This window comes from Nuphar pumila, chromosome 3, assembly GCF_984573655.1.
Source record: "Nuphar pumila chromosome 3, dmNupPumi1.hap1.1, whole genome shotgun sequence".
Lineage (NCBI taxonomy): Eukaryota > Viridiplantae > Streptophyta > Magnoliopsida > Nymphaeales > Nymphaeaceae > Nuphar > Nuphar pumila.
The window spans coordinates 4,155,391-4,173,313 of NC_143251.1; the positions used below are offsets into that span (position 1 = coordinate 4,155,391).

The 17,923-nt window shown below is 38.5% G+C and overlaps 1 protein-coding gene across 2 annotated transcripts; it reads left to right on the forward strand.

Moving 5' to 3' along the window:
- Positions 1-218: 218 nt before the first annotated feature.
- On the forward strand, positions 219-16,012 carry LOC149841686 (putative beta-1,4-xylosyltransferase IRX14H). Of its 2 annotated transcripts, XM_089998650.1 has the most exons (4): positions 226-1,182; positions 1,382-1,978; positions 15,243-15,506; positions 15,697-16,012. In XM_089998650.1, exons 1-3 carry the CDS (start codon positions 455-457, stop codon positions 15,475-15,477), a joined length of 1,560 nt encoding a protein of 519 aa, XP_089854776.1. In that variant the 5' UTR covers positions 226-454; the 3' UTR covers positions 15,478-15,506; positions 15,697-16,012. The 2 variants fall into 2 exon arrangements, with proteins under 2 accessions (XP_089854775.1, XP_089854776.1); XM_089998649.1 differs by having other exon boundaries at positions 219-1,182; positions 15,243-16,012.
- Positions 16,013-17,923: the final 1,911 nt, after the last annotated feature.

Below are 17,923 nucleotides of genomic sequence, written 5' to 3' on the forward strand. Positions count from 1 at the left end.
AACACGCTTCGGAATCTTAGAAGCCACGCTTTGGTTAGGACAGGTGCCCGAGGAAGGAGGAAAATGATTACCAGCACACACACACACACACACACACACACACACACACACACACACTCTCTCTCCTCTCTCTCTGCCTTCGTTTCCACTCCAAATTCTCCTTCCCTCACCCCCCACCTAAACATGCAAATAAAATTAAAAAGCTTCCAAACAAGAATCAAGAAAAAAAGGGGGGAAATCCACCTTCATCCCTTCACTCCCATTGAATACCTCTCTCTCACTCTCTTTCCCAACGATCTCTGAATTCTCTGCACCACTGAGAGAGCAAAAGAAGAAGACCACCTTGGTGGTTCTGGTCAGAGAGAGAGAGAGAGAAGAAGAAGAAGACCACCGTGGTGTATCTTGTTACAGAGAGTGGTGAATCTGGTTAAGAAAGAGATCTATAGAGAGAGAGATGAAGGCGTCGTCGCAGCCGTGCGTGGGGCGGCGGACGAACAGCTTCCGCGGCTTGCTGCCGGAGGGCGCCGGAGACGGCGTCATGAAGTCGCCGGGGGGGCTCTTCTGGCTCCTCCTCCACGGGCTCTGCTGCGTCATCAGCCTCATCCTTGGGTTCCGCTTCTCCAGGCTCGTCTTCTACCTCCTCTTCTCCGCCTCCGCCACCACCAGTCCCGGCACCGATATCTCCGCTCAGTCTTTGCTCAACCTTCAAGCGGAGCGATTACTCACGTTTCCGTCGGTGACGTCGCCGCCTTCGCCGCCACCATCTCAGACGCCTCCAGCGAGGAGTAAGGTGGTGGTCGGCCGGCACGGTATCCGAATCCGGCCGTTCCCCCATCCGAATCAGGAGGAGGTGATGAGGGCGCACATGCTAATCGATCGGGTCCAGGCCGAGCAGAAGAGGGTTTACGGCGTGAAGAATTGGAGGAGGGTGATCGTGATCACGCCAACCTACGTCCGGACCTTCCAGACCGTCCATCTCACCGGATTGATGCACACGCTGATGCTCGTTCCGGGAGACCTCGTCTGGATCGTCGTCGAGGCCGGCGGGGATTCGAACGAGACCGCCTCGTTGGTCTCCGGCAGTGGACTCAATGTCATCCATGTGGGTTTCGACGAACAGATGCCCATCAATTGGGACGATCGGCACCGAATGGAGGCGCGGATGCGTCTGCGTGGTCTGAGGTAGCCTTCTGCTCCCTCACTACTGTGTTTTGAATCATGTTGTGCATAATTTCTTTGTTTCTTGATGGATTTTGATGAGTTTCTAGTTTGATGGTGGATTTGGTTCTTTAGTTATCTTCTTAATTTTCAACCTTTTGTGTGGCTCTGTTCTCAAATTTCTGTTTTTTGGGGATCTTCTTGTTGTTTTGATAACGAATAGAGTTGTGAGGGAAAGGAGATTGGATGGGATTGTGATGTTCTGTGATGATAGCAACATGCATAGTTTAGAATTGTTTGATGAGGTTCAATCTGTGAAGCGGATGGGTGCTCTTTCTGTTGGAATACTTGCTCACTCTGGACGATTGGAAGGAGGGAATGCCTTCGAGGGCCGCAAAGAAAAGATTGTTGGGGTTGAGAGTAAGGAAGAGGAGAATAATTCACCCCTACCTGTTCAGGGACCGGCTTGTAACTCTTCGGGGCAGTTGGTTGGTTGGCACACCTTCAATACTCTGCCTTACATGGAGGACAGTGCTGCTTTGATCGACGATGGGGCAACTGTTTTGCCCAGGAAGCTTGAATGGGCTGGTTTCGTTCTGAATTCCAGGTTGGTTTGGAGGACTGGTGATGATGAGGATGATCGAAAACCAGAATGGGTGAAGGATTTGGACGAGATCAATGAAAATGGGGATGGCTTGGAGAGCCCATTGTCACTTTTGAATGATGCTTCATTTGTTGAACCGCTTGGCAAATGCGGACGCAAGATCATGCTTTGGTGGCTTCGTGTAGAGGCTCGTGCAGACAGCAAATTCCCTCGAGGGTACACTTCTTTTAGCTTGTCTGCCATTGTTATTTAGGTTTTCTATTTGCATTTTGTTTGGTCGCTTTGCTGTGGAGAAGCTTTTCCTTTGTGACGGGTATCTTAACCTTCTTTAGATGAATTTGCATAAGTTCCTGTGAATTTTTAACTTGTAAAATCTTTTATTTTATTGACATAAAGTTGTTTGGAGCACCCGCGTGCACACACACACACACACAGGGTGCGTGCATGTATTGCATGATTTATGCATGTGTGTATTTCACACAATGAATTGTATGATGCCTGGGATATATTATTATTACACCAATTTCACCCATTTGCTGATTTAACTTTTCATATTCATAACAAATTTGCATTTAAACGCACAAACTTGTACTTTGAGTGCCAACCCTGAATTTTGTGATGTCTAGACACAGGGTGTGTGCATGTATTGCATGATTTATGTATGTGTTTCACACAATGAATTGTATGATGCCCCTGATATATTATTATTACACCAATTTCACCCATTTGCTGATTTAACTTTTCATATTCATAACAAACTTGACCCACAAACTTGTACTTTGAGTGGCAACCCTGAATTTTGTGATGTCTAGATTGATGTAGGTATGGGGCTATTACATATCACTGCCTTTGCTATGAACCAGCAATTCACGTGATAAGCACAAAGTGCAGGAAGGCAAGAGAAGAGAGAATAAAAACACTTTTACGTGGTTCAGCATTTCAGCCTACATCCACGGAGGAAAGAGGATTTCTCATTATCTTTTTTCACACGGTTTTGATTACAATCACCCACATAAATAGAACATTCTTGATTTTTCAAGATAGTAACAAATCAAGAGGTGGCAAGACTTACCATAGATAACAATGGTAAGTAGAAAGGATAAGGATACACAAAATCTCAAATTCCTAAACTTAAGGAGAGTGTATCATATCCAAAAACCGCCAACAATCTCCCCCTCAAGTTGGTAGGCAGATGTCAATCTGCCCCAATTTGCTTATGATATCATGATGTTTTTCTTTTCCCAGAGCTTTAGTGAATACATCGACTAGCTGATCTTGACTCTTAACATGAGGAGTTTTAATGACTTGAGACTGAATTTTTTCACGAACAAAGTGACAATCAAGCTCAATATGTTTTGTCCGTTCGTGAAAAACTGGATTAGCTCCAATATAAATGGCAGCTTGATTATTGCACAACGATCCATGGGTTCATCAACTTTGATCCCCATATCTGATAACAAGGACTTGATCCATATCAGTTCGCAGGTTCCAAGAGCCATAGAGCGGTATTCGGCTTCAGCACTAGATCGTGCAACAACACTTTGCTTCTTACTACGCCAAGTTACCAAATTGCCACCAACAAACACACAGTATCCTGAAGTGGATCTCCTATCATTTGGATCTCCAGCCCAATGAGCATCTGTATACCCGACAACATTTAAATGACCATTTCTTTTCATCAAGATTCTTTTTCTTCTTGACCCTTTTAGATATCTAAGAATTTTGTAGGTTGCCTCAAGATGTGGTTCTTTGGGTTACTGACTTATCAAATTTACAACATATGTTTTATCTAACCGAGTGACGGTGAGGTAGATAAGACAACCAACAAGTCTTTGGAACATGCCAACATCCTCCACTGGTTTTCCATTATCTTTCCTTAGCTTGCCTCTGGAATCAACAAGGGTGTCTATAGGCCTGGCGCCAAGCATCCTGGCATCCTTAAGGAGATCAAGAAGATACTTTCTTTGACAGATAAAACTCCTTTGCTTGAGTGGACTGAAAGAAAATAGAATCCCAAACGGAACTTCAAAAGCAAGCTCACAAAATATCTTTCACAATGAACACAAGGGTTCATTCAACACACTCACAAGAACCGAAATACTCAAAAGAGTGCACACACCAAGAGAGAAAAAAGAAATATCTCGTTAAAGTGGAAAAAACCCACACTAAAAAGTTAATTATTACAATGGGGTATTACCCCATATTTATACACTTTGAAAGGGAGCTAGGGAGAGTCGTTGGACTCTCCAACTGCTCTAAATAGAGTCATTGGAGGGTCCAACGACTCTCTTAGACTTTTGCTTTTTGACTTGGTCAAAAAGCATAAGTCTAATAAAGTCCTAATGCTTTTGTTTTTTGACTTGGTCAAAAAACACAAGTCTAATAAAGTCTAAAAAACTAACTTATTAGCTAACTATCCTATTGTAACAAAACTGAAGAAAAAGATTACATATGATGAAGTATTTACATATGAGATTGTCTATGAGATTACAAATTTTAACACTCCATCAAACTTACTGTTGAACAACCGAAAGTTTGTCCAAGAGAAAATGGAATCGAGAAGTAGCAAAGGGTTTGATAAAGAAATCTGCCAGTTGATATTCTGAGGAGATATATGAAAGATCAATGGTGCTTTATAGAAATTCCTCACGCACGTAGTGGTAGTTCATTTCAATATGCTTGGTTCATTTGTGGAATGTCCAATTACTGACAATGTAAATGGAACTTTTATTGTCACAACATATCCATGATGCTCTTGTACTCCCAACACCCATATCTTGAAGCAGTCGTCTCAATCAGACTACTTTCATGGTGGTTGTAGCCATGGCTCTGTACTTGGCTTCAGTTGACGAAAAAGATACCTTTTGATGCTTCTTACATCTCCAAGAAATCAATGATTCTCCTAAAAATACACACAGTCCAGTAGTTGAGTGTTGATCATTTGGATCACCTCCCCAATCTGCATCAGTGTAAGCAGTTAGTTCTAATGAGGAAGAGGCAAACAAAAAAAGTCCTTTACAAATGGAAGTTTTAAGATATCTAATAATTTGTAATACTGCTCTCATATGAACAATAGTGAGAGCATGCTGGAATTGACTTGCTGTGTAGACAACATGTGCGATGTCAGGTCGTGTGATGGAAAAGTAAGACAATGCCCCAACAAGCTGTCTATAAGGTGTTGGGTTCTCAAGTAGTTCTCCATCATCAATCTTCATTTTGGTATTTACGACTTCAGGAGTGTCAACATGTTTTTCATTTGTAATTCCGGACCTGTCAATAATATCACAGGCAAATTTCGATTGAGTTAGTAAATAACCTCTAGGAGAACGGGCTACTTCAATTCCAAGAATTTTTTTTAAGAAACCCAAGTCACTCATTTCGAAGTTGGTTTTGGGAAATTTTTTGATGTTGTCAACTCTCTGTTTATCACCTCCTGTGATAATCGTGTCGTCCACATAAAGTAGAAGAATAATAATACCTGTATTAGATTTCTTAATAAACAAAACAGTGTCAGTAAGACAAAATTGAAAGCCAAAAGTAAGCATAACTTGACTAAATTTGTCATACCAACCCTCAAAAGGCTTGTTTAAGTCCATACAATGCCTTATGTAAACGAAAAGTTTTTTTTTGAAGAATCTTAATACCAGGTGGTGGTTCCATGTAGACTTCTTCAGCTAGACTATCATTAAGAAACGCATTCTTGACATCCATCTGAAAGATATGTCATTTCTTTACAGAGGCAACAACAATTAAGGTTCTTACAGTGGTCATTCTCGTGACTGGTGCAAAGGTTTTCTCATAGTCTATTCTATATTCTTAGGAATAGCCTTTAACAACTAGTCAAGCCTTAAATCGTTCAAAAGTGTCATCACTCTTGGTTTTGACTTTGTATACCCAACGACATCCTATAGGCTTCTTCCCTGGTGGAATATCTTGAATAGTCCACGTATTTGCCTTTTCTAAAGCACTTAACTCTGCTGACATGGCTTCAACCCATTTGAAATGTTCTTTTGCAGTATCATAGTTACAAGGTTCTATATATGAATATAATAGGGCAATATATGTTAGGTACTTTGGTGAAAAAGACTCAGGATACAAAATTTTCAGGTACTTTTGACACCTAGATGATCTTCTTGTTTCTATATGATTTTGTGCTTTAGTATATTTTTCTAGAGCATAAGGTTGCTCCAAGTTACCCCGTTTGAAATATTGAATGCATTTTGGATGAGATGATTCAGTACTTATCACATTTTGATCTTCTTGATCAACATCTTCCTCGTTAATCTTTGGAACTAAATCCAGTAAAAAGGAATATTCATCAATTTTTGTAGAGTTTTTAATTTCAAAAAAACTTTCATTTTCTAAGAAGGATACATTTCGTGACACATATAGCTTTCTAGTTTTAATATCAAGGCATCTATAACCTTTTTTATTGCTTGCATAACCAAGAAACACACATAGAATAGCACAAGGTGAGAGTTTGTCATTTTTGTTGAAAAAAATAAAACATTTACAACCAAATACCCTTAACCTTGAATAATCTGGGATTTGTTGAAGAGTTTTTCAACAAGTGAAATGTTGCTTAACAAAGATGATGGCATTCTATTAATGAGATATATCGCGGTTATAGTGGCTTCGACTTAAAAATTTTTTGGTACTAGATGAGTAATGAGTATGGTTCTTGTTGTTTCTATGATATGCTTATATTTTCTTTCTGCTAGACCATTTTGATGTGGGGTACATGGGCATGATCTTTGATGTAAAATACCATATAAATTTAAGTAATCGTTGAATTCTTTTGACTGAAAGATCAACTATGGAAGCTATACATCTTCTTAGACAACTTATTGAAAGATATAGAGAGAGGAACAAAGATTTGCATATGGTTTTTATTGATTTAGAGAAGGCATACGATAGAGTACCTAGGGACGTTCTCCGGTGGACAATGATGAAGAAAGGTGTTTCTCTCAAGTACATTAGTATAATTAAAGATATGTATGAAGGAGTAGTAACCAATGTCCGCACTTGTGGAGGGGTGACAACCAATTTTCCGATAACGGTTGGGTTACATCAAGGATCTGCTTTAAGCCCTTTTCTATTTGCGATAGTGATGGATGAGCTTACGAGATCAATTCAAGAAAATATACCGTGGTGTATGTTGTTTGCTGATGATATTGTTTTGATTGATGAGTCTAGAGCTGGGGTTAATGCTAAGTTAGAATTATGGAGACAAACATTGGAAGCTAGAGGTTTTAAGTTGAGTAAGAGTAAGACTGAATATATGGAATGTCGGTTTAGTAAGCAACGAAGTAGTGATGGGAGTGTAGTGAAGCTTGGTGAGCAAGAAATACCGGTGAATGATTATTTCAAATATTTGGGATCCATCATTCAAAAGTATGGAGAAATTGATGGAGATGTAAATCATAGGATAAATGTTGGGTGGATGAAATGAAAAAGTGCTACTGGAGTGTTGTGCGATCGTAGAATGCCATTGCGGTTGAAGGGAAAGTTTTATAGGACGACTATTAGGCCCGCTTTACTATATGGTACGGAATGTTGGGCTGCCAAGAGACATCATGTTCAAAAAATGAGTGTAGCTGAGATGCGGATGCTTAGATGGATGTGTGGAAATACAATAAAAAATAAGATTCGGAACGAAGAGATACGTAAGAAGGTAGGTGTTGCACCCATTGAAAATAAGATGCGAGAGAATCGTTTACGGTGGTTTGGGCATATTCGGCGAAGGCCTAATGATGCTCCAGTTAGAAGGTTGGAGAAATGGGAAAATATATTAGTTAAAAGAGGTCGGGGTAGGCCTAGGAAGACTTGGATGGAGATGATAGGAAAGGATATGAATGCTTTGAACCTCACCGAGGACATGGCATTGGATAGAAATGATTGGAGGAAAATGATTCATGTGGAAGACCCAAAATGAATTTCTTTTTTTGGTTCATATCGCTGACCCCAATTGTTTGGGGATGAAGGCGTAGTTGTTGTTGAATTCTTTTGACAAAAACTCTTCTTGAATCAGTGCAAAAAATAAAGATATCATTTTTAAATTGATTTTTAACAAGTTTATGAAATATTTGAAACTGAAAAAATACTTTTGATTTATGTTTGAGAAAGTAAATCCAAGTATGTCTTGTAAAATCATCTACAAAAATGACATAATATGAGAAACCCCCTTCGGATATAACAGGTGCAGGACTCCATACATCTGAATGCATTAACTCAAAAGGCCGATATGAAACAAAATTTCTTTCTTGAAAGAGTAATCTCTTCATTTTTCCCTGAATACATTTTTCACATTTAAATGTTTCAGAATTATAAAAGTTTTCTATATTTGAAAATAAATGAATCTTGAATATGCTAGGATGACCAAGTCTCCTGTGCCATAGATTTAAGTTCATTTTTTGAACATTACAACAAAATGTATTTTTGAGAATTTTCAAAAAGTCCATGTAGTATAAGCCTCATTTTCTATGGTCTTCCCCATTCAACTTCCCTGACTGGTGATCCTGTACTTGACAACCACGAGAGGAAAATGAAACGTTATATTCATGGTCAGATAGTTGAGAAACAGATAAGAGATTGAGATTTAATTTGGGAATATATCTAATTTATAGAATATGAAATCCTTTTAAGTTTTGAGAAACTTTTTCAAAATTCTTTATTGCTTCGATTTCTAGTGATGTTCCATCGGCAGTAAAAACATTAGATCAATTTGAGTTATGACATTCGGAGTCATATGAAAAAAGCACCTGAGTCAAGAAGCCATAGAGTTTTACCTGGATCGGAGGTGCTCACAGAAGAGACTGCAGCTCCCATAGATGAAGATGCTCCCTTGAGTGGAGGTCCAAGTGCTTCCACTAATTGTGCAAGAGACATATTCCTAATGGAAGTTTCTCTAGATTCTTGTGGAGGTTCGACAGAGGCAACTTTTTTTTTATAAGGTCTCTTTAATTTTGGACACTGAGTTTTCACATGTCTAGGTTCCCGGCAATAGTAGCAAATGATTTTCTTTTTCTCAAAATCATCATTTCCTTTTCCATAGTTAGAAGGTTTGTAAGTCCTTGTGAAGTTTCTAGGTATCGAGACGGCTAGAATTAAGTCGTCATCGTTCTTAGAAATTCTACTTTTTAGTCTATTTTCTTCTATACTCAATAATCAATTCCTCTATGGTATCTTCTATTGATAGCACTTTTTCACCATGGAGAAGAATAGACTTAGTGGATTCAAATTCCGATCTCAATTCACTAATAAAATGAAAGAAATGCTCTGCATTGATTTGATTTTGGCGGAGTTCAATATCTTGTGGACAATGCCACTTTGGTTCAAGAAGAGCTAACTCTTCCCACAACTCCGATAAGCCATTGTAGTACTCCCTAATGCTCTTGTCTCCTTGAACCATATTCTGAACTTTAATTTGTAAATTGCACACATGAGCAATATCCTTAAGAGAATACATTCTCTTAAGATAATCTCACACATCATTAGCATGCTCGAATTTTGCAAGACTTAAGCATTTCTTTATTCCTACACTTGTAATAAGCCAAGACATAATCTTGGCATGACCCATTCGCCATTCCTTCCACTTCTTTTCTTAAGTGGAGATGACCTTAATCACCTCTGTGAGAGGTATTTCTTTCTCTCTTTCATCCTTGGTGAGGATTAGTGTAGGTTCCATATCGGTCCCGTCTACTAATCTCCATAATCCCTTTCCCCATATAAGATGCTTTGTGATAGAAGCCCATGTGACATAATTGGAATCATTGAGTTTGATGGGCTTAATGGTGACATTGTCATTATCATCCATTTTACAATTTTGGGGAAAGAAGAGATAAAGAGAAGAAGAATAAGGAAGAAACAAGAAGATAAGTAAAAACGAAGATACTCTATCGCAAACAGTGGGTATAAGAATTCCCTTAAGCTTTCACGTCTTCACATGATCACAACTTCAAAGGAACTTGAAAAAAAACTGAGTGGCATGCTTCCCAATGCATCGAAGGAACTTAGCTTGATTGCTTCAATCTTGCTTTGATACCATAAAAGAAAATAGAATCCCAAACGGAACTTCAAAAGCGAGCTCACAAAATATCTTTCACAATGAACACAAGGGTTCGTTCAACACACTCACAAGAACCAAAATACTCAAAAGAGTGCACACATCAAGAGAGAAAAAAGAAATATCTCATTAAAGTGGAAAAAACCCACACTAAAAAGTTAATTATTACAATGGGGTATTACCCCATATTTATACACTTTGAAAGGGAGCTAGGGAGAGTCGTTGGACTCTCCAATTGCTCTAAATAGAGCCGTTGGAGGGTCCAACGACTCTCTTAGACTTTTGCTTTTTGACTTGGTCAAAAAGCATAAGTCTAATAAAGTCCTAATGCTTTTGTTTTTTGACTTGGTCAAAAAAACATAAGTCTAATAAAGTCCAAAAAACTAACTTATTAGCTAACTATCCTATTGTAACTAAACTGAAAAAAAAAGATTACATATGATGAGGTATTTACATATGAGATTGTCTATGAGATTACAAATTTTAACATGGACAACCTCTAAACCCAAAAAGTATTTAAGAGTTTCTAGGTCTTTGATCTCGAATTTATGATGATGTCTCTTTTTTACTTTCTCAATCAAAACTTCATCATTCTCTATCATGATTATATCATCAACATATACAAGGATGATAGCAGTCTTGGATCCCTGAATAGAAACAAACAAGGAGTGGTCAGCAGAACTTCTTTTAAAACCCATTTCAAAAAGAGTCATACTCAATTTAGTGAACCAAGCTCGTGGAGACTACTTAAGCCTATAAAGAGCCTTTTTTAGTTTGCAAGCTACCCATGATAGCGTGGAGGTAATTCCATGTATATTTCTTCTTCTAGATCTCCGTGAAGAAAGGCATTTTTCACGTCAGATTGAAGCATTTTTCAATTCTTATTTGTGGCCACAGATAACAGAACTCTTATGAAGTTCATTTTTAGCTACAGGGGCAAAGGTTTCATTATAGTCAATTCCTTCTACTTGAGTGTAGCCTTTTGCAACTAACCTGACTTTATACCTTTTGATGGAGCCGTTGCTGTTATACTTGATCTTGTAAACCCATCGACATCCTACAAGTTTTTTTCCCTCAGGTCGAGAGACGATTTCCCAAGTACCATTTTTTTAGAGCATGAATTTCTTCGGTCATTGCTTTTCTCTAATTTGGTTCAAGATTGGCTTCTTGAAAAGTGTTTGGTTCATGATGAGAGTAGACACTTAGGGCATATGATACATAAGATGATGAGAGGCCTTTGAGTAAAAAGTAATCTTGGATGGGATGAGAGGTGAAATATGTAGGTGAGGTTGCAGCAAGATAAGTGTAGAAGTCATTCAGTCTTTCTGGTAATCTAGTAGTGCGAGTGGATCTTCTAGTAGGAGCAACTGTAGAGACAAAGTTGACTTCATTGGTGTTTGGTTCATCAGCAATATTTGGATTTGGATTGATTTGAGGGGTTGGGTTTGGATTAGGTGGCCTTTGGTGATTTGTGGTAGAAAAATCATCATTGTTTTGAACATTGGGAAGGACGTGGATGAACCTCATCAAAGAAGGTAACTGGTTCATGAAAAAAACATTCATGTTCAAAAAAATGTACATCTCACGAGATGTAAAATTTGTTTTGTGTTGGGTCAAAACATCGGTAACCCTTTTTAACTGTAGAATAACCTAAAAACACACATTTTACTAATCTCGGTTCAAGTTTATCTCTGCTTTGTGTTTGGAGATGAACAAACACTTTGCAACCAAACACTCGCAAGTGTGAAATGGAGATGGGCTTATTATAGACTATTTCCAAGGGTACACGTCCCTCAACAGAGGAGCTAGGAAGACAATTTGTAATGTAACATGTTGTCCCAATAGCCTCAGACTAGTATTCTTTGGGAATGTGCTTTTCAAACATAATTGCCCTGGCTACATTAAGTAATTGTCGATTTTTTTGGTCTGTGACTCCATTTTGTTGTGGAGTCCCCGTACAAGAATTTTGAGATAGAATTTCATGTTGAGTCAAAAAATCAGCAATGATGTTATTGACAAACTTACGTCCATTGTCAAAACGGAAGGCTTTGATTTTCTTATCAAATTGAGTGAGAACAAGCTGATAAAATTCTTTAAAAACTCTAGAAACTTCACTTTTGTTTTTTAAGAAAATAAATCCATGTTGCTCACTAGTGATCATCAATAAGAGTAACAAAATAATTGTATCCCAGATGTGATGTTACTGGGGCGGGTCCTCAGACATCCGAATGTATCGACTGAAACATAGACTCAGACTTACTATGAGAATGATGAAAAGGTAATTGAGTTGCCTTTGCATACTCGCAAGCATCACACGCAATTGAAATGGAAGGCAAATGTGGCAATAGCATATTTTGGACCCTTTGCGAAAGATGTCCTAATCTCGTGTGCCACAACATGCTTAACACTTTGGGATTGTATGCAACAAAAGCCTTAGCACTATCATCCAAAAAATATAGGCCATTACGCTGGTGTCTTTTACCAATCACTGTCTGTGTCCTTTGATCATGAAAAACCACCTTGTCAGACAGAAAAATGGCTAAGCAATCATGACTCTTGGTAATACGACTAATTGATAGTAAACTAGCAGGAAAGCTTGGAATGTAAAGAACGTTTGAAGGAGCACATTTATCAAAAAACTGAGTTCTACTGATTCCCTTCACAGGAACCTTGCTCCCATCGGCAATGCATACAGATTTTTCCTTTGAGTACTGAAGTACTTGACCAGTCATGTGGTCAGAAGCCCCAGTGTCAACAATCCATTTTCAGGTAAAGTCTTGGAAACAAAAGAGAAAATATTACCTGTCGTATCTTCAGGAAAAGAGTCGACTGGTTGACTGACTGCAAAATGAGCTTTGTTGAGCAGCTGCCAGGCATTTGCGAGATCAGCAATAGAGACTAAATTTGCCACAGAGGAGTCTCTTTTTTTATTTGCAAAACTAGTGGGCTTGGATTTAGATGCTCGACCATGAAGATCCCAACATCTATTCTTTGTATGACCAGCCTTCTTACAATAGCTGCAACGCAATTTTGGTCTTCTTGAAATGTCTTTTTGATTAGTGACGCTGGCTGCAGTAGAAAGTTAATGTTCATGACCATGATCAACCTTAAATGTCATTTTTTTAAACGCAGTCTCGGTTGGTTGAGAAGAGGGATTTATAACCTTGCGTCTGGTCTCCTCACGTTGAATAATCGAGACGAGGGATTTTTCCTGTTACATACCCCAACCTCCCTTTGCCACTAAGAAATAAATTGGCTGCCTTAGACCAGCTAAGCTAATTTGTTCCATTTAATGGAACTGTAGTAATCTTAAGGATGGGGTTTTGTTCTTGAACCACCATTTTTGCATTTAAACATTTTGTGGAGTGGCATTGGTGGAGAACCCAGAGATATCAGTCATGTCTAATCCAAAGAAGTACCTTACCGTGCAGATGGATATGCAGAAAAAATGATGTTTGGCCGAATGCAAAAAACAGCTATTATGAGAAATGGCCACCGCAGCAAACAGTCATACGCTCATAGAGGATCGAATAGAGGAGCTCTGATACCATGTTACGAACCAGCAATTCACGTGATGATAAGTACAAAGTGCAGGAAGGTAAGAAAGAATAAAAACACTTTTACGTGGTTCAGCATTTCAGCCTACATCCACGGAGGAAAGAGGATTTCTCATTATCTTTTTTCACACGGCTTTGATTACAATCACCCACGTAAATAGAGCATTCTTGATTTTTCAAGATAGTAACAAATCAAGACGTGGCCAGACTCTTACCATGGATAACAATGATAAGTAGCAAGGATAAGGATACACGAAAACTCAAATTCCTGAACTTAAGGAGAGTGTATCCTATCCAAAAACCGCCAACAGCCTTTATCACTAAATTCACAGAACATTGAAATTTCACATATCTGTCATTATTTTTCATAATTATTTTTAGAGGTAGAATAACATCACAATCGTTTGAAGTTCTTACAAAATTAGCACCGATTGAGTTTATTACAATTGTTCTGGGTGGCTTCTTTGCTATCTTGTATCACTTTTCCTCTCTCAGAGTCTGTGTTCAACTCAGAGCAATGGCTTGAATTCAAGTATTGCTAATTATTAGACTTCTCTGAGTGCCACATTCTAGGACCCATGACATAGAATAGTTGGAGACAACAGGAGGCAAGAGTGAAGGCTGAAAGTATGGTGAAAACATGAATTGATTGGAAGAACAATAAGGAAGATGCTGATACTTGTTCTTTCCAGCTTTTTACTTTACTGAAATTATTTTTTTTACAATTTTGACTCTTCTAAAAAAGCCTGAAATCACCATAAATTTGAATTTCTTGCTCATATTTGTTCTTTCCAGTTTTTTTTTCTTCTTTTGCTGTGTCAATCACTCGGGTACATAGTAGGAAAGAAAAAATTATAACTTTTCCAAGCATTCCAAATGAGAGAAAATTTTTTAAAGGAAGTTTTTTCTAAAAAATCTATTTTTTGATAGGAAAAATTCCTCCATCTGAAGGGGTGGACGAATTTTTCCTATCAAAAATTCTTTTTGCATTAGGGCAACCATTCATCCACAACACATCTCATTCCATGGGCTGCCACAAGAGCTTCATCCATCTTCATCTTCCTCCCACCACCACCATTTTTGTGCTCTCTCTCTCTCTCTCTCTCTCTCGCGCGCGCGCGCGCGCTCGCTCGCTCACTCATTTTTCTACTCCGTTTTTTCTCATGCTACACAAACAAGCAAACAATTTTCATTTGAAAAAGTTATCATTATCAAAACTTCTCTTAGGCAATTTTTTCTTTTCCTATGAGAAATTTTCTTGCTTCCAAACGCCCTTCATTTTTGTATGTTTTCTAGGTTTCAAATTGATTAACTAGTTAGGTATACTTATCATTTTTGTTAATTTAGGTCGTTTGCAACTGCTGAAAAGAAAGAAAAAAAATCAGTCGGGGAGAAAAAATTGCTGCTTCCCTCAGCCACTTTTTCTCCCTGCTTTTAATGTTTTTTTCTCTCCACAATGGCCAACAGTGGGGGAGAAAAAGTTAAATCTTTGATATACACTGCGGCCCCACTTTGGCAGTGACTTTTTCTCCCTCGCTGATTCTTTTTGGGCGGTTGCAAACACGCCCTTCTTGTATTTAATCATAGGACATTATTTTTCATGAAAAAACAAAGAGTTATTTGAGCACCTTAACAACTCAATTTTTGGACCACAGTGGGTATTTGTCGTAGTCATAAATATCGGTATAGCTTCTGAATTGTGGGACAATCGAATCAGATCCATCTAAGAATTGGTTTTCTACACTCACAAACCACTAAATTGTTAGATGACTCCCATACAATGTTAGATGTACTAGAATCTGCCTTTCCCTGCTCTCTGGGATTGTTAAAAGTCTTACTTTGTTGCTATTTCTACCAGGTGGATAATTGACCCTCCGCTGGAGATCACTGTCCCAGCAAAGCGAACTCCCTGGCCTGATGTACCTCCTGAACCTGTATCCACCTCTACTGAACAGAAGGTCGCTATTAGAGATCACTCAGAGAAGCATAGAGTTTCCAGAACAAGGCGTGCCTCCCACAGTAAAAGGAAACATGAGCCACGAGCAGATCCACATGGTTCTGGGGCATCTGGAAGGCATGTAGAGAAAAGATGATGGCCCGTTTCCGGCATGAGATATTGCAGGTATTTTACTAAATTGGCACATGATTTAAGACCTGCAAATAGTTCTAGTTTGGTGAACCACTGGCAACAGCAGATGTTCTCTTCTATTCTCATCTTTCAGAAGGCCTTTCATTTCACAAATATAGCTTTAGCAGAGGTATTCTCTTGATTTTATTCCTGCAATCTTGTAAGCTGACTTATGCTGAACTAGGTTTGGCTGGATATTGTGAAACATATTTTCAAGAAGTTGGCTTCTCGATGAGATCGGGTATTATCTTGGCTCTAATTCTGGAATTCAATATATCAACCAACAGGACCTGCTCTGTATCTTGCCTGGTCTTCATCTGTTTTGTGTTGTACTCCTGAGCAATTTCTTAATGAAAGATCTTTCCATTTGTTTGCTATGGGATCCCTATGGTTATATCAGTTGTAATCAAAAGGTTCTCTCGCAGTAATTTGTGATGTCTATTTTGATTCATAACAATGTCTTCATTTATAAAAACGCTACAATTCTTAAATTCTTGCCTGCCCAATTATGTATTTCATTGTAAACTTCTGGATAGTTATATTGGATTTCCATGTTAGACATGAACACGAAAGTATTGACATGTATATTAGCTCCCAGTTTGTCAATTGTTATAAGGGATTGAAATGGGGATAGATACCAAAACTCGTTTGTGACCAGTGGTTTCTGAAAGGAAACAATCTTGTTTTTTAAGATTCAAATAATCAACCCTAATTGGATTGAATTGAGTAGCCTTGAATCAGTCTATTTAAAATTTAATTTTTTTAAATTCTAAAATTCATAACAAATAATAATTAAAAATACTCAAAATTATAAAAAAAAATACGAAAATGAAGTAAATGATGACATATAAACTCAATCAAATTCTAAAATATTCATCAAATGTCTAAACAAAAGAAATTATAACAAATAACTGATTATTCAGGACAAAGGAAATAAGAAAAACTTTTCAACTTCAATTTAGGCAGTATTGGGCGATTTGGCCCAATACCACCAATTCATGAGGCCTTGATCAGCCCTTAAATCACGGAATCGCAACGATAATTCTAACTTACTGTTTGAAGCAAAATGAAAAGAAAATGTTTTTGTAAGAGGCTCAGGCCAGGCTCGAGCTACCTGGTTCTTGTCAGGCCTGGCAGGGCCCAGCCATTCAAAAAAAATGTATTTAAATGTAATTAAATTCCAAAAATAATCATGTTTGTTAAAATTAAGAAATATTAAAAATAACCAAGATGATCATGAAGAAACCTATTACAAACAAGCTTCCGTTGATTAAATTCCATGAATGTTTGATTCTATATCCATGAACCTAAAAAAAAAAAGAAAAAAGAAAACCAAACCATGAGCTGTCAAGAAAGTAAATGAGGAAGGAATCACAGTTGGTTAAGTACACTATCTCATAAACTGACGTTACTATAGTTTAATCATGAATTTGTTATCATAAATTTATCTCTTTTTTTTATAATGAGAAACTGATGCAGGGAGGGCACGATGCTCTCATGAAACGGATTCCGACGCTGTTGATCTTCGATGCGGCGACAGAAAACGAACGACCACGTAATAGGTTTGACGTTGACGGTGATCTTTTGATGCACGATCAGTCGTGCGGCAGCAAAATAGTCAATGGGAATGCACATCAAAGGATCGGATCAATCGATCAGATCAACGATTCCCACAGCAAAGGATCTGATCAATCGATCAGATCAACAATTTATTTAAGGGACTGATAAAGATTACAATGATAAAAGATATATGACAAACAAACTGATAAATAGTGGCTGGATGCAAGAAATAAACAAATCAACGTGAAAGAAAGAAACGCTGCAGTGAACCCCCAGAAAGAAAACAGGCTTCCATAAATTCAATATGATGTGTGCCTGCACGCAACCCTAGGATGGACATTTAAAGGCTTCAACTGGATCCGGGTCTCGGGTCCGGTCCCGAACCCGAGACAACTTCTGTGTGCTGCTGGATCTGGGGTGTTACGGCTTGTATTCTCTGTGCTTGTCTGGAGTAGGTACACAGAGGGACCTCTTCTCCGCGTCTCGGTACGGGAATCTGGATCGGATCCACTACTTGGGTTAAATCCCCAATCCCATGGTGCAAATCTGGTCCACTGCCTGGATCAGGTTGTATGGATTTGGGTCCATCCTGCTCTGCATCATTCTCCCCTGGTTGGGAAGAAGTCGGCTCTGGCGACTTGTTGTCTCCACAGTAAGCATATATATCAGACACATTGAATATAGATGAAATGTGTCAATCTTCGGGTAGTTCAAGGAGGTAGGCATTCAGACCCAACCGCTTAAGAATCTTAAAAGGACCATACTTCTTAGGCTCAACTTGCCATAGATACCTACTGGAAAACGCTCGGGATGCAAGTAAACTCATACTAACTAACCGACTTGAAACTGGA

What these genes read in the sequence shown, in the direction of transcription:
- LOC149841686 (XM_089998649.1), top strand. Translation starts at nt 455, where the DNA reads ATGAAGGCGTCGTCGCAGCCGTGCGTGGGGCGGCGGACGAACAGCTTC. An exon ending in ATGCGTCTGCGTGGTCTGAG is followed by an intron (nt 1,183 to 1,381) that starts GTAGCCTTCTGC and finishes GATAACGAATAG; the next exon opens with AGTTGTGAGGGAAAGGAGAT. An exon ending in GACAGCAAATTCCCTCGAGG is followed by an intron (nt 1,979 to 15,242) that starts GTACACTTCTTT and finishes TATTTCTACCAG; the next exon opens with GTGGATAATTGACCCTCCGC.